Genomic DNA, 16,383 nt, shown 5'->3' with positions numbered 1-16,383 from the left:
TTTACAGATAAAGAGCTGAAACTCAAAGTTCCTCAAAGAACAAAAGTACTTGTTCAGGTTAATTCATTTAAGATCATTAGTACATCAGGATTTCATCATTTCAAATGCATGTGTTTATTTTAAGTTTGAAGTGTTGCATTCTAGAATTTAAACATATATCTCATTTTGAGTTCCTTTTAACAAATCACTACTAGTCTGTTTTAAAAGTTTTTCCATCATAAAGGTATAAATTTGCTAAATTTTATCTTTTTTTTTGCCTCTTTTTCTTCTACTCTGCAGAAGTACAAGGAGGGCTCCCTAGTATTATAGGATATTTATTTTTCTTTCTTTCATGACTTGCCATTGCCCAAATGTTTATTACCATGTGAATAACATACTGGTGATCAGCTTTCCATACTAAATTGCTAGAGCTAATTCAGTACTAGCTTAGTTTTTGAGAATGCAAGGACACCTCTGTACCACATTAAGTCAATGGATTAGAATTTTATGGAAATTGTGTTCCACAAAGATCACTTTTGGAGAGACAGGAGTTGGCATGTGCCAGGCATGTTAAACTACAACTACCCCCTTTAGATACTGAGAGTAGTAACTCAGGACCCTGAACCTTTCAAGCAGTATGGGATAGCATTGCTCTTTAGACCATCTTCCTTGTTTCTAGGCTGAGTCCCAAGGCCAATACTGAAGGGCGCAATCTCTGTGAAGAAAGAGCCTAACTTGTTGTCATCATCATCACCAGATGTCTTTGGTGGTCACTAAATTCCAAAGTTTGGAAATGGCAATTTCTTATCCCTTGCCTCCATCTCAATCAGGCTCTAGTTCATCCCTTAAAATCATTACCCTAAGAGGCAGCTGCCATGGAGATGTAGCCCTTCAAAGTTTTTTTCCTTTTTTTTCAAGTGTAATAGATACAGATGCTGAATGTTTGGTTAAAAAAAAAAAAGTTTTCAGTACTAAATTAGTGGATCAATTTTAGAAATTTATATGATTTTACCAGTGGAAATGGTATTAAAGAAAAAGCATTGTCATCTGCTTTGTAGCTACAACCCTAAGAACCATAGGATCTTGCTACCTGTCTTACCCTTGAAACTTGAATATGTTCTTCTCTGCCATTAGAATCTGAGTTCCTTGAGAGCAAGGACTGCCTTACTATTCTGTTTCTACCCGGGGCTTAGTGCATTCCTTTACATATTCTAAGCACTTAATAAATGTATTGAATAAGTATTTCTTACAACTTTGGTGAAAACTAGAAAATGGTAATAAAAAAACCCTATACTAATATCTATATTAGATTAAATCTATATATTATACTTTCTACCAGAGGTAATTATCTGATGAGTAGAGAGGATTAATTATGATTTATATCAGAGTGGTACACACTTAATAATATGTGAATGTTTTTTTTTTCCTTTTTTAAATTTTGTTTTGAATTTTGGTCTGAATCGATAATTTGAATTGAGATTGATGCTAACCATAAATTCTGGAAATAAACTGTATGTAATATAGTCTTCTTCTAGGCTGTCTTTTAGTTCTTAAGGTCTTTATATATTTCATTCTCGTTCCTACCTTCGGTTCTAATCTCTCTGGGGATGATAATGATCCTATTAATTTCTAGTCTGTCATGATCCTTCTACATGGCTCTAATCTTTTTTTCTAGAAGAAGCTAAAATTGTCCTAGATCACTCCTGCATTTGGAATGATTTTGGATCTGTCTTAAAACATTCTTGAGGCTTTTCTGGGACATGTTTAAGTAGGGTTGTGAGAGGTGTGTACAAGTCATAGCTTTTTATCATGTATTTATTTGAAGAAATATATAAAGATTTTTCTGCTTCTTGTTAGATGAAAAGAAAAACCTAGTTACAGATTATATGTGGGGGTCATGTAATACAGTGAGATACCCAGAAGTAAAAATTAATAAATACTCAATAACCAAAATGATAGTTTATAATTAAAAATACTTGATAATTATAGTAATAGTTGATAGTTAATTAAATATTGTTATAAAAGTGAACGGTAATATATATGAATGCTTCATTTTTTTTCCTTTAATTTTTTCTAACTTTTTAGTTGTTCGACAAAGAAGGGAAGCAGATGCTGCATTATTTTCAGAACTCCACAGGAAACTCCATTCACAGGTATTATATGAAATATATGAAAACTATTTCACTGATATTAAGGTTGCTAATGGTACAAGAATAGTTATTGTGGTGTCATATTAGCCACATCTGTATTGGATAATGGCTTTTAATTTTAGATTGTGGTTTATTAAGAGCCTGGAGCTGACCCAATGAGAATGCAGTGTGATCTTCTATCATCTTGAGTGGAGAGCTTTACTGTATTAAAACTGTATATGTACTTTATTTCATTGCTTTTGGGATAAAAGGAAAGCCTTTTACTAGCTTGGATAGAAAATACGGAATCAATCAGCAGTATTTACACATTTGGTTTGTGTATGATTGCTGAAAGTCATTATAGGAAGGAAGGAGATAGTCAGAAAACTTGACTTATTTTTTCATGACAATAAAAACTAACTGTCTAACTATTTTATTTTTAGGATAATGGACTGAAACATATTGATATATTGATTTAGAGTTTAAAAAGTCTTTTTGTTTTGAGCTTTTATGAAACAAATTGTTTATGCTTGAAGGTGAAAGGTTTCTTAACTTAGAAATTTTTTTTCTAAAAAAGTCTGCCAGTCTATAGACCCAAATAAATTTTGAATCCTCAAATGGCTCATTTTGATGTCAAAATTGGCATCATTTTGCATTTATTTTCTAAAATCTCAAAATTATTACTGTTTTTCTTTGAATTTAGATGATCATTAATATGGGATTATAGTAGAAGATACTTTTTTCTCAACTCCAGATTTTCCTTTCTTCGTACTTTTTTCATTCCCTTCAGATAACTTTTTAAAAATTTTTGCTGAGACAATTGAGGTTAAGTGACTTGTCCAGGGTCACACAGCTAGGAAATGGTAAATGTCTGAGGCCCTATTTGAACTTGGGTCCTCTTAACTTCAGGGCTGGTGTTCTATCCACTGCACCATCTAACTGCTCCCAGATTACTTGTTAAAACTTTTCTCAGTTCTTTTCAAATATGCTTGTATACGTGATTGTCACTTGGATATTATGTTTGTTAAGCAAAATCATTGAGTTGAGGCTAAGAAGATAAATAACTAGACATTTATCTAATTTGTTTTCAGAGACTCTTTATCTTTAAGAGTTGGCTTAAGTGGACTAGCTGTTCAATTCTGTTTAATTGATGATTCAGTTGAACTCCAAAGCTAATGGGCCAGCTATCCATTCTGCCTCCTTGCCACAGGACTTTATTATATCTGTGTTAAATTTAACAGCATTTGAAAGGTATTCTTTCCATGTTTCTTAATTAAAACAACAACAAACTAAACACATAATCAGAGATCCAAAAGAGTAATAATAGCCTGCTATAGTGGTAACAAGATTTCTGGCTATGTGTCATTTGAACAAAAAACATATTTTATGTTTAATCCAATTTTAAAAAAATCATTGAGTGCCTATTTGTGTAAGGCATTACACAATTTTGGTATACACATTTGGTATACAAAAAATCCAAAACAAAACACAGTGAGAAGAGTTTATTTCTATTAGAAAGAGTCTTAGAATTTAGTAGACCTTTTAGTCTGTTTTTATTTTCTTTCTTCATATTTTTTATATGGTGAGTTTTGTATTCTATTTCAAAGCATTGTCTCATCTGCTCTTTTTGCTTCTTTCCCCACTTTTAAAATTTATAACTAGTTCTTAAAAAGAGAGTACCAAGGATTTAGTTTCAGGAATTATAATATAGCTTAACATAAAGTTCTGAAGATAAAGTATACTTTTGAGGGCAGAGGAGAAACTGCCAACTTAGCTTATGTTTGATAAACATATCAGAATTATATAGAAAATTTGCTGTTTGTGTTCCAAAAGTTATATTTTTAAGTCTCATGCAGTTTAGAATAAAAACTAAGAAAACATTATTCTGAGAAATAGATTTCACCAGATTGCTTAAAGTTGTTAAATGGGAGTATCTTTGATTCCCACAAAAAATTAAGAATCCTTCTTTTTTACCTCCTTTCTCTTTTCTCTCCTTTTGTCAACTGTTATTAAGTATATTATTGGGGGGGTCTATTATTTGCTACTCTTGAACTCTTGCCTTTGATATTGAACTTGGATGGCATTTGCTATACTAAGGATAGCACATTGAAAGTTGTGACCTGAATCATGGGAGGGAGTTCCTAAATTGAGAAAATAAAAATGCATTTGAATACTTGAGAGAGTGTAATAATTTCATTTCTGAGAACATGGATCATCTCAGTTACCTGGTTTGGTAGATTTTAGCAAACATTTTCTTTCACAGCTTGATGAATTAACCATATGAATTCTCTCAAAAACAAGTTAGATATATAATTCCTCTGTGTCTCTACACCTTAGTCTGAAAAGCACTTTTTACCTTAACAGCATTCATAGCTGGTAGGGAAACATTTGGAAAATTGCCAATGATAGCTCTGGCCTTTCTGAGAAAGTAACAATGACCATTTCCAACTGTATCTAATTTCTCCCCCATTCCCACGCTTTGTTTGGTATTATTTGGGTTTGTATCTTGGAGAGTATCTATAAATATTTCTGTGTGAAATTAAAAAGAAATTCATTCTTGATACACCATTATTATTATGTTTTTCCCCTACTTTGTACTGTCTAGACTATCCAATAACTTAGTCATGTTCTAGATCTTCCACTCTGACACTGCACATAAGCTTTCCTATGCTCTAAAGTATAGGTGTTAGCCACTTGACCTGCCAGAGTACCTATAACTCTCTGAGAGCATCCAGAACCAGATTAAAATGTTGTTGGGAAATATTTTCCAAAATAAGTAAAAATACAATAAAACATAGGTAATGTTAACATAGGGTTTTCTAAGTTAGTTTGTGGTTCACTTGGATCCTTATATACTGTTTAGTGGCTCTTGTTTCTATTTTAGTTTGATACCAAACTGCTTTATTTTATTTTCTCTCTACCTACACAAGTAGAAATTACTCTGATCTCAGCTAAGCATTTTTTAAGAAGAGAGTTTAATGAGTACTTGCTCTGCACTTGAATGAAATCAAGAGACTGAAGACCTGGAGATCTGACACTATTTTTTTGCCAATAACTAACTATATTGCTTTAGATAAATTATTTAACCTCATTGGGTAATGAATTTCATCCATAAAACTGAGGAGAGATTGGTTGAAATAGGTGATCTCTACAGTTCTTTCTGTCTTGTAAATTAAATCATTAAGTTCTTTCTGTCTCATAAATTAAATCATTAAGTGACTGAAGGTTGAATGGACCAAAAGCCAGTTAAACTCTATATAGGTATTTGAATTTTCAAAAGAAGATGCTTATTAACCCAAATTAATCTCTGGTAAATTTCTATTCGTCTTAATATTAGGAACCATGTGCTTTAGCCTGAAATAGGTTGTTAAATTAATGTAATATGATTGAAGCTCTTTTTTACGCAGAGCTCTGTTATGGGCCAGAACTCTGAACTTCAGTACATGTACGTAGTACTTAACATAGTTCTATAAAATTCACACCTATGATTAGAGAGCATATAAGTTTGGACAAACTCAGCCAGAAGCAGAACTAGGGAAGACAGAGAAATGGTGGTGGTCCTCCTGCCTCCCCCACAGAAACTAAGACACATTCAGGAGGACCTCAAGAAAGCTGGCCCGGGCCCCAGGCAAGGAGATAATAAAGAATTTGGACTTTAACTCCTGGCTACTTGTGTGGTGATTACTGAACTGAAAGGAAGGCTGCCCCCAAAGACCCCAAGAAAACCCAAAAGAGAACATTACAGAGCTCCATTAGGAAGACAGGCTGGTTAGCTCTGCCTGAAAGTCTTAAAGTGCTTGATTGAAGGTGCTTGCTTCTCACAGCTTTAATGTAAATATTACAGGTCTTGTGCCTGATTGTCACCATATTGTACTGGACTAGGTAATGAATGCTGGGAGGTAGGGTGGGTTTTAAGTTTGGACTACTATTATTAAGAGTATGTGGAAAGAAGAAGAATAATGTATCTATATCTAGCTAGTCGTTTATGTGCCATTCTTGTCCCAATGTTGCAGTACCACCTAGAGGATCTTTAAGCTAGGAATCCCAGATCTTAATTGTTTTTCTAAGTTTTCAGAGCAGCTGGATTTGAAGCTCTTTAAATAGATAGCTTCACATATGATTCACATATTTCTATAAAATGTGATTTACTTTTTTTTAAGCATAATTTTTCCTTCCTATATAGATAGTACAGATTTTTAGTTATAAATCTCAGGGTTCTAGAATTGGAAAGGGGTTTATTTACTATTTTGTTGTAAATTGAGGTGATTTTAACATGAGAAATTTTAAAGATACTTTTGCTAAAAGAAAATAAACTGATTAAAATGCTAAATATTAATATATAACTTCATATTTATTCAAATCTAATGTATAACCATCTGCATATTGTGCAGATTAAAGTAAACACAAGAAGTAGCTCTGATTTTATTTCATTAATTTGATGAAAGTGCATATCATAGTTAAATATTTGGAAATAATGTTATTATATATATGTGTGTGTATAACAGTAGTTGTGGTAAACAAAATTATTGTGTTTGCAAAATTATTGTGTTTGTGGAGGGGACTCATTCAAAGAATGCTAGTGAAGATTTTAAAAAATGAAATGCCATCATGATTTGTGAAAATATGCAGTTTAATACTTTAAATCAACCAGTCAGTCAGCATTTATTAAGTACTTACTATGTTCCTGATGCTATGCTAGGTATGGTAATATGAAAGCAAAAATAAAACAGTTCCTGCTCTTAAGAAGATATACATACCTATGTACAAATATGTGTAAAATAGATATAGATTAATTTTTTGATAGAGGGATGAAGAACTTAGGGATCAGGAAAGACCTTGTTTAAGTAGGTAACATTGAAGGAAACTAGAAATTTACATGGTAGAGGCAAACGACAATTGGAATCCAAGTATGGAAATCAGCTTGTGCAAAGATTCGAGGTATATTATGATAAAACTTTGTATGTAAATTAAATATTTTACAGGTCATACCATGTATTGAATATATGAAGAAAGTATACTTTTTAAGGGGAAATCTTTGGTAAACAATTTTAAAAATTGAGGAATTCTTCTGTAATACAAATGTTATCTTTTTTGTAAATTTTTATTCTTGCTTGCTATTTGAAGCAGTTGATGGTGCAGCACAGTGATTGTGGGGTCTGGAGTTAGCAAGAAGCAGGTTCAAATCCAGCCTCAGATACTTATTAGCTTTGTGACTTTGGGCAGATCCATTTAATTGTTGTTTGCTTTAGTTTCCTCAACTGTCAAATGGGGTTAATGATTGCACCTACTTGTAGGGTTGTTGTGACAGTCAAATGAAATATTTATAAAAGTGTTTATCACCGTGTGGGGCTATATAGTAGATGTCATATAAAAATGCTTTTTTCTTTTCTTTCCCCTTCCCTTTTTATGGATCCATATGACAAAGGCTCCTTTTACTATAGTAGAATTTGTTTGAATTTCTCATAATAAAGAAAACATATAAATCTAAACAAAAAAAAATTGACTGGTTACTATTATGCTTCTTAAATCAATTTAATTTTTTAGTTTGTTTATGTTGTTCCTTCCTGGTGGTAATTTCTTGGGCAATTTTTTTTTAAGTTTTATAAATCCTTTTACTTGAAATTTAATTTATATTGTATAGGATTATAGGATTAAAGATTTATAGTTGGAAGATAGAAATAAATTGGTCCAACCTTCTTATCTGATACGTAGAGAAACTTAGAACCAGAAGGTAAAAATACCTTGTTAAAGGTCACTCAAATAGTAGAGAAGGAGAAAGAGGAAAGAAATAAACTTTATATTTATATAAAAAGTTAATTACATATTATTATATCTTTAATTAAATATAAACTATTCCTACATATGCCAGTCTCTGTGGTAAGCCCTATACAGGTATTTTCTTATTGATTTGGTAGTAAGAGATGTTGTCTTCCGCAATTAATCTCGAATATGAAAAAGGAAAGAAGGGGGCAATTTGGAGAAAGAGAGTCAGCAGTAGTGATGCCATTAAAACATTTTTAAAAAAATGCACAGAAGAGTACAAAAGGAAGTTTAGAAAGAAGTATAGACAATGTACAAGACAGTTTTGAAAGTAATGTATAGAATCTGATTCATGGTTTCATAAAGAATCCTCTCTCTTTGACCTATACTATATGAAAATGGCCCCTTTTTTGAGTGTTTTACTATGAAAAAATAAAATTTAGATAAAAAAGGAAGCATTGTCTTGGATTTGAACCAAAATTTTCTGGAGTCAAATTTAGTACTCTCTTTTATTATGTAATGCTTTACTATTTTTTTTACAACTAAAATTGAGGTTTTTAGACTTATTCCCATTTTACAAGATATACCATAGTATAGTAACAGTGTTTCTAACATTAAAATTTAAAAATTTTAACTTATATACTTAAAAAGAAAGTAGTTGGAAAGGGAGGAAAATGGTGTTCAATATTAGAAAACATTTGTATAGCCAGTAAGCTAGAAAGTTGATTTTTTTTTTTAAAGAGTTGTCAACTATAGGAAGCAATTGTTCTTTTTCAAGTGTACGGTGATCAGTGATAAATTATTTTTACTACAGAGCTTTGAGAAAAAAATGTTATAAGAGTAATATATATTACTGATCTTTAAAAGACATCCTATCCCAAAAACCCTAACTCCTACCAGAACTTCAACTATCTTGAGTGTCTTTGTGAGATTTTATTATGTATTTGAAAGTAATAATTGTTTTTGAAAGTAATAGTTTGGAGTAAAGGAAAATAAAATGAGGAGATTTAATAAACAATGTTTTTTTAAAAAAAGTTATTTGTCTAAATTATTTCTCTCCAACAGGGAGTTTTAAAAAATAAATGGTCAATACTCTATCTCCTGCTTAGTCTCAGTGAAGATCCACGGAAGCAACCAAATAAGGTAAATATTTTTATTTTAGTTCAGCTTCTCTTTGTTTTTTAAAAGAGCTAGATACAAGAATTTGATATTTTGTACATGCAGATTTCATTAGACCATACTGAAAAAAGATTTTGTATTTTGAGGTTTTTGGTTGCTTGAATTCTGGTTTAACGAGTATTTCCAACATTCAACTTTTTGACATAATCATTCACAGAATTTAAACATCTTATTAAAAATTTACCAATTTTTATGCAGTTTACCTGAACTTGAATTAGCAGCTCACTTACATTATTAGCAAGCTAAACATTCTAGTGTACAAATAGAAAGGAATCTGATTTTTGTCAGCAGATATTTTAATTACGTATTATTATAACCTTAATTAAATTTTGCTTTTTGTTTTAAGGTTTCTAGTTATGCCACACTATTTGCTCAAGCATTACCAAGAGACGCCCATTCAACTCCTTACTATTATGCTAGACCTCAGAGCCTCCCATTGAATTACCAAGATCGGAACACCCAGTCTGCACAAAGTTCTGGCAGTATGGGAAGCAGTGGAATCAGCAGCATAAGCATGTATGCTTTAAATGGTCCAACACCAACACCACAATCTCTCCTTCCAGGGTAAATCCAAACTTAAACTCTGATGGTGAACCTAAAGATCTTTTATTAAGGCAACTTGTCTTTGTGAGTCCTCTTATGTTAAACTACTTTTAGATCATTAATTTTATTAAGTATAAATGTATACCATGTTAAGTTTTCAGAATATTGATTTATATCCTAACAAAAATGCCTATCATTCAAGGATCCAATTTAAAAACAAACTTTACTAAATAATTCTAGTTACAATGCAGTGAATTACAGAGAAAATAGAAATATTTTTATCCCTCAAAATGAATAACATTGGAGAAAGGAAATTATTTTTTTCAAGTACTCTTTTACTGGCCTCTGTTTTTCTTATTTTAACTTCCTCACTACTCTGAAGATTTTATGATTCTGAAGAGACATTTCTTTCTTCTGCATTAGAAAATTAGTACTGAAGGAAGTACATGATGGTGGATTAGACACAACTCAACTGAACTCTCTCAATGTTTCCTTCCAAACAATTTTAAAATAATGCCTTTAAATCAAAATTTGGAGCCATAGAACTAATAAAAGGTCAGATTAATACATTTTTTTCTAGTCTGGGAAAATGTAAGTAGCAGCAGGAGAAGTTGTGGACACTGTTTGGAAACCTGTCCAGAATCCACAAACACAGCACAGGATAAGGGGATGGGACAGCTAATCAAAAAGAGATTACAGGGGACTCCGCCTGGCATTGGGCTGGCACTTATTGGCAACTCTGTTGCTTCTCCACAGTTTTGGATGAATTATGCTGGGGTCTAGTCACAAGAAAGCAAGAGTTCTGCTATCAGTTTCAGGGAAGATAGAAATACTAGAGCTTATGGCTTCAGGGGACTGAGAGCCCTCCTGGGTAAAGATCAAAATGCAGAACCCAAGAACAGTGACCATACCTCTTCCAGGATCACAGCACTTTGGAAATCTTGAAAATTTATATATTTCCGAAACTATCTCTGAAAATAGCAGCATGAAAAAGCTTAAAGCTTGGCATAGTTCCACCCCTTCTTCCAGGTAAACAGAGTAAAATTGTAACGTAAAGCTAAAAGTCAAGAAATAAGCTAGAAAAATGAATAAATAACAAAAAGACAATTTGACTTCTCCCCCTTACCCCAAAACAGAAAACACACAGTGTCAGGGAAAACCAAGACAAACTTAGACAAAGCCTTAGAGAAAAATATTAATTGGACCTAAGCTACAGCAAAGCCTTAAAGAAAAATATTAATTGGATCCAAGCCCAGCAAAAATGCCTGGGAGCATTAATGAAAGAGATAAGAAGGAGAGAGAAAAAATTGGGAATGATGATGCAAAAAAGAAATCATGAAAATAGAATTAACTTCTTGGTAAAAGAGACACAAAATAACTTTAAAAACAAGAATTATCCTCGATGGTAAAAGACATATAGCATCACTAAAGAAAAGAGCGAAAAAAAGAGTGGAATAGTCCAAATAGAAAAAGAAGTAGAACATTTTACTTAAAGAAAATATTTTTTTTTAGACTGAAATATATTTTTCCTTTATTTTTTTATTTTTTTTGAACATAGCTAAGGTGGAAATACATTTTGTATGACTATGTCTATATATGTTATATGTATATATGCATACACACACATACATATATAATGTAAGGAAGATAATTTGGAGTTGAAAATAAAAATAAAATTAAAGCAAAAAGAAATTCTTCTTCCTCTTCTAATTTGTTTAACTTCCTTTAATACTTTGTTCCTCAGATTCTTTGGTCCACAAGTATTTTATTGTAGAACTTTTATCTTCAAGGATTTCCAAGATTATCTCCTTTCCTACATCACAGTCCTTGTTTTGTAGCTCTTTGACTAGGGGCTTTAATCTTTGTGTGGACACAAGATTTATAGGTAAGAAACAATTAGATGGTATTGCAGAGGTTTGCTAAGGATAATTTTACTTTAAGCACTTTTTGAAAAATTTGTTTTGAGTTCTACTTTAATTTAAAATTAAGATGCTGTTGTTTCTAAACTTTAAGACTTTTGCATTACATTATACCTTTCAAAGATACAAGGAATGGCCCAGTTTGGATAATAGCAGTTTGCAAGAAGACATCATAACTTCAGCTATTTTTTTTTAAGTACTTGTTTTTAAGTTTTGTTTTATTCTGGTTCCCAAAGGCCTCATTTTTGTGGGCAATGTTGACCCTCACTCTCATTCGAATTGGTTCCAAGAGGAAAGAATACAGGCAGCAGCACACAATCTATTGGACATAAGAATCTGTCTTATCTAATAATGGAATAGTGGACAAGGTGGCAATGAGGGCGGGGGGGAGGGTGATAGGAAGAGCATAAACAGGAAAAAATAGAGAGGAGGCTAAATACCCAGTAATCGTAAATGTGAATGTGAATAGTATGAGCTAACCGATAGTAGTTGCAAAATGAATTAGAAACCAGAATCCAATAATATGTTGTGTACAAGAGACACTTGAAGTAGATACACAGAGTTAAAATAAAGGGCTAGAAGAGAATGCTTTGGCTAAACTATTATTTTTGTAATTCAGTTGTGTCTGATTCCTTGTGATTTTTTGGAGTTTTCCTAGTGAAGATATTGGAATGGTTTGCCATTTCCTTCTGCTCATTTTACAGATGAGGAAACTGAGGCAAACCAGGTTAAGTGACTTGCTTAGGATTACTCAGCTAGTAAGTATGTAAGGCCAGATTGGAACTAAGATCCTCCTAACTCTGGGCTGATATTCTATTTATTGATCCTTGAATCAATATTATAGTTGCCTTGGAAGAGTTTTGAATGCTGAATTGAGAGGTATATTAAGATATAATAAGTATATTAAGTTTTATTAAGATATATAGTTTGAGATGTACAAAAAAGCATTTGATTGTGTTAGAGGTCAGGAGAAAGATTAGGATTGGATATTTAGACATTGTATCTACTTCATGGAAAAGAAAATCGAACCCTTGAGAGCTGATATAACCAAATGATATAATATATAGAGAAAAGAGAGGAATGTTTAGAAGAGAGCAATATCATGAAAACCTAGAGAGTAAGAGTATCCAGGAAAGGGAAATTATCTAAATTATCAGAAGTTTCAAAGAGTTCAAGAAGAATAAGAAAAAAGAACGGACATTAGATTGGCAGTGAAACCATAACTAGTAACTTTGGAGAGAGCAATTTCAATGGAATAAGTAGTCAGAAGGTAGTCTACAGAAGATTTATAATTGAGTTAGAGGAGAAGTGGAGGTAGTTGGAGATGTCTCTGTCAAAGAGTTTAGCTGAGAATGCTAAATGATAGCATAGCTAGTTAGTTTAATTGAATTAAGTTAAAGTTTTTCAGGGATAGGAGAGACAAGGATATATTTGTAAGCTTAAGGGAAGAAACCAATAGATAGGGAGAGATTGAAGAGTACTAAGAAAGTAGGGATGGTAGAAAAGGAGGTAATGTGTTAGAGAAGATAGGATGAAATGGGATTGAAGGCATTTAGTTACAGAAGTATTTGCCTTGGCAAGGAGAAGATACTTCCTTCTTAGGATGAAGAGGGAGAGTGTAGGAGAAGATATCCGAATGATATAAGTGGAAGGGAGTTTACATTCTTATATGGGAAGATGGTTCATATAACTTCTAAGAACTTTATCATTTTGGGGGCTATTAGAATTTGTATAAACATGGACAGAGGGCATGGATGTGAATTGTTTCTATGGGATAGGGCTCTCGGTAATAAATGATGCTCTTACCAAATGACCTCTTTTTTGGTGAAGTATGAGATGTGGTCTTTAGCTGAGAGGATGGGATGGCATAAGAAAGCTTTAGGAGGAATGAAAAGGTTTGAATAGCTGCTCTGGTCACTGGGAGGATGACATGATTAGGGGCATGGATGACTAGCATTGCTTTCTTGGAGTTCAGGTGAGATTATGCAAAGTAAATCTATAACCTGTTTTTATGATTTTTTTCAGTTTCAATTTAGCAGTGTGTGAATTTGGGACAAAGGTCAAGGATAATAGAAGAAATCCAGGGTTTTGAATTTTGTAAGACTAAAGATTCAGCCTTATACCTAAGAAGAAGTTACTCTGCATAGTTGAATAAAACCAGACAGGAAAAAAAAGTGAATTTTAATGGAATAGAGGATTTTCAAACATTCATGATGAAAACACTAAAACTGAATAAAGTATTTTGAAATGCAAATAGAAGTCCAGAGAAACTTAGAAATGTAAATTATTTAATCAGTTGGGAGTAATTTTATGCTGATTTAGTGCTACTGTTCTAATATAGAGATAAGAAGAAGTAAATTTCTCTTCAGAGCCTTAAAGTCTTCAAAGAGTGTTGAGGGTTTTAAATAAGAAAAAATAGAGGTACTAGGGTTGGGATGGTTCTTTTCTGAAGGTTTTAAATGAGGAAAATGAAAAGAGGGTAAATGGAAAACAAAACCAAGAAAAACATTTAAATAGTCAAAAACCAACAAGTATATGAAGAAGTGATGAAGAAATGAGTATAACCTGCTAATTTCCATAATTGGGATATTTGAGAAGGGATAGGAAAAGCAGTCATTACACGAACCTCCCAGTTTTTTGAACTAGGCATATACATACTCACAATCATATTCACCAGAGTAATAAGGAAGTTGGTTGAGGAAGAGTAGATACCAGGATGAAAATAGTTGAAAGAAAACCTCACTCACTCATCCTGACAATATTAGAAAGGAAGGAAATAAAGCATAAAGAAAGAACTATAATTTTTTGGTTAGGCATTACCTCTTTGATAATTAATAGCCAAAAAATTTTGGGTCTATAAATTGAATGGAATTTTATTGCATTGTAAAAAATGATGAAATAGTTAATTTCAGAGAATCTTGTGTAATATGAATTAAAAATCCAAAGCACAGTGAATGAGCCAGAACCCAAAGAATAATTAATAGAAGTTTAGTAGCATGTTAAAAAATAAAATAAATTTCAGAGTTGTGACCAATCATGTTGTTAGATGAGGTATGATGAAACATGTTATCTACCTTTTGACAAAGAAGTTTTCAGTATGTAATATAGAAAAATAAATTTCTCTTTGATATGATCACTGTATGGATTCATTTTCCTTGGCTTTCTGTATTTTTATGCAATAGTTTTCCCCCCCTTGTTCTTAATTGGGAGAAGAAATAAAGATTAGCAGTAGTGATGATCAAAAAACCAAAAAGACCTCTGAAACATTTTTTAAGAATATGCCTATTGAAAATAATTTAAAAACAGAGAAGCAGGACAATTTTGAAAATCATGTAGAATTTATAATTTTTAATTTTTTAAATTTTTATTTTCAAATGAATTTTATTTTTGATTGAGTTCTGTAAAGTATCCCATTTCCCCCCAGATTTATTTTATTTGAAGAAACAGAATAAAAGAAAAACAAAAAAACAATACAAAACAAAAGAGAACATTATCATGTGCCTAGCAGAACATCAGGAAGGATTCAAAATATATAACAACAAATGCCAATTTAAGAAAGTATAAATGTATATTAATAGAAGAAATTATATTCTTGAATGTCTTATCTTATAAATTATTCTTTTGTTCTCTGCTGCACACCTCTTTTTTTTTTTTTTTTAAACTTTATTCTTTTTTTTCCCCCTTCATCTCCCCTATTGCTCTGAAGAAGACTACAGTTAAGGAAGGATATATTTATATTCCCATATGTTGATCTATACGTACATATACATACACACAAACACATATCCCACATACAGACATGTCTTTCCTATCCTTGCTGATTCATTAAATTCTGTTCCATATCTTGACTTACTATTACTTAATCTCCCCTATCCAGAGATCCCTCTCTGGTCTTCTTTCCTCATCTTTAGCTTCCCTATCCACCCATCCCATCCCTCCCTGCTTATTTCTTTATAGATTTTGGAGGGTGCTATACTCTTCATGGTATATGTGTAGTGTTGCCTATTGAATCCATTCCCAATTTTGAGTAGGTTTTCAGAACGAGACTTCCTCCCCCTTTTGTATCTCTTCTTCCTCTGTACCTCATTTATATAACATGATTACTATTTTTACCTTTACTTTACCAATATTTCTTTTGAGCTTACCTTATTTTTGATGTAAATCTTAAATATAAAGTATATATTTACCATGTAAAAAACCACATAAATTTGTCCATATTTAGTTCTTTAAAATCGATCTATGATATTGGCTCTTATTTGTTAAATTTTCTGTTAAGTTCGGGCATGCTTAATAGAAAGTCCTGAAAATCTGCAAGTTCATTGAATGTCCATTTTTTAAAATTCAAAATTATAGATAATTTTGTTGGATATGATAGTTTTGGCTGCAGGCCTAATTCTTTTGCTTATCTGTACATATACCTGCAGTGTTTTATTGTAGCTGCTGCCAAGTCTTTTGTATAATTCTAATTGTACAATATATTTGAATTATTTTTTCCCTTGTTTTTTGAAAAATTTTCTCTTTGATCTGGGGTTTTAAAATTTGGAAATAGTATTCTTATGTGTTTCCCACAAAAGATCTCTTTAAGGTAGTGATTGGCGGATTTTTTCCTATTTCTACTTTCCCCTCATGTTCTATCACTTCAGGAAAATTGTTAAGGATTATTTTCAGCATTGTTATGTCAAGATTCTTTTTTTGGTCATAACTTTCAGACAGTCCAATTATTCTTATATTTTCTCCTCTTGATTTGTTTTCCAGATCTGTTGTTTTTCTTATAACATTTAAAACATTGTTCTATTTTCTCATTCTTTGTCATCTGTTTTGTTATTTCTTGGTCTCTCATAGCTTCACTGGTTTCCCCTTGCCTAGTTTTCAGA

At 32.0% G+C, this 16,383-nt stretch overlaps 1 protein-coding gene across 1 annotated transcript in view; it reads left to right on the top strand.

Annotated features, from left to right (window-relative positions):
* Nucleotides 1-16,383, top strand: part of TUBGCP3 (tubulin gamma complex associated protein 3) — a 155,724-nt gene that overhangs the window by 51,588 nt on the left and 87,753 nt on the right. The window contains exons 3-5 of the mRNA XM_051984219.1: nt 2,065-2,132; nt 8,934-9,011; nt 9,394-9,611. Coding sequence (XP_051840179.1) covers nt 2,065-2,132; nt 8,934-9,011; nt 9,394-9,611 — 364 coding nt within the window. The remainder of the gene's footprint in view (nt 1-2,064; nt 2,133-8,933; nt 9,012-9,393; nt 9,612-16,383) is intronic.

Source organism: Antechinus flavipes, chromosome 3 (assembly GCF_016432865.1).
Source record: "Antechinus flavipes isolate AdamAnt ecotype Samford, QLD, Australia chromosome 3, AdamAnt_v2, whole genome shotgun sequence".
Taxonomy (NCBI): Eukaryota; Metazoa; Chordata; class Mammalia; order Dasyuromorphia; family Dasyuridae; genus Antechinus; species Antechinus flavipes.
Note: the sequence above shows the minus strand (reverse complement) of the source record. Positions and strands in the feature narration are given on the sequence as shown.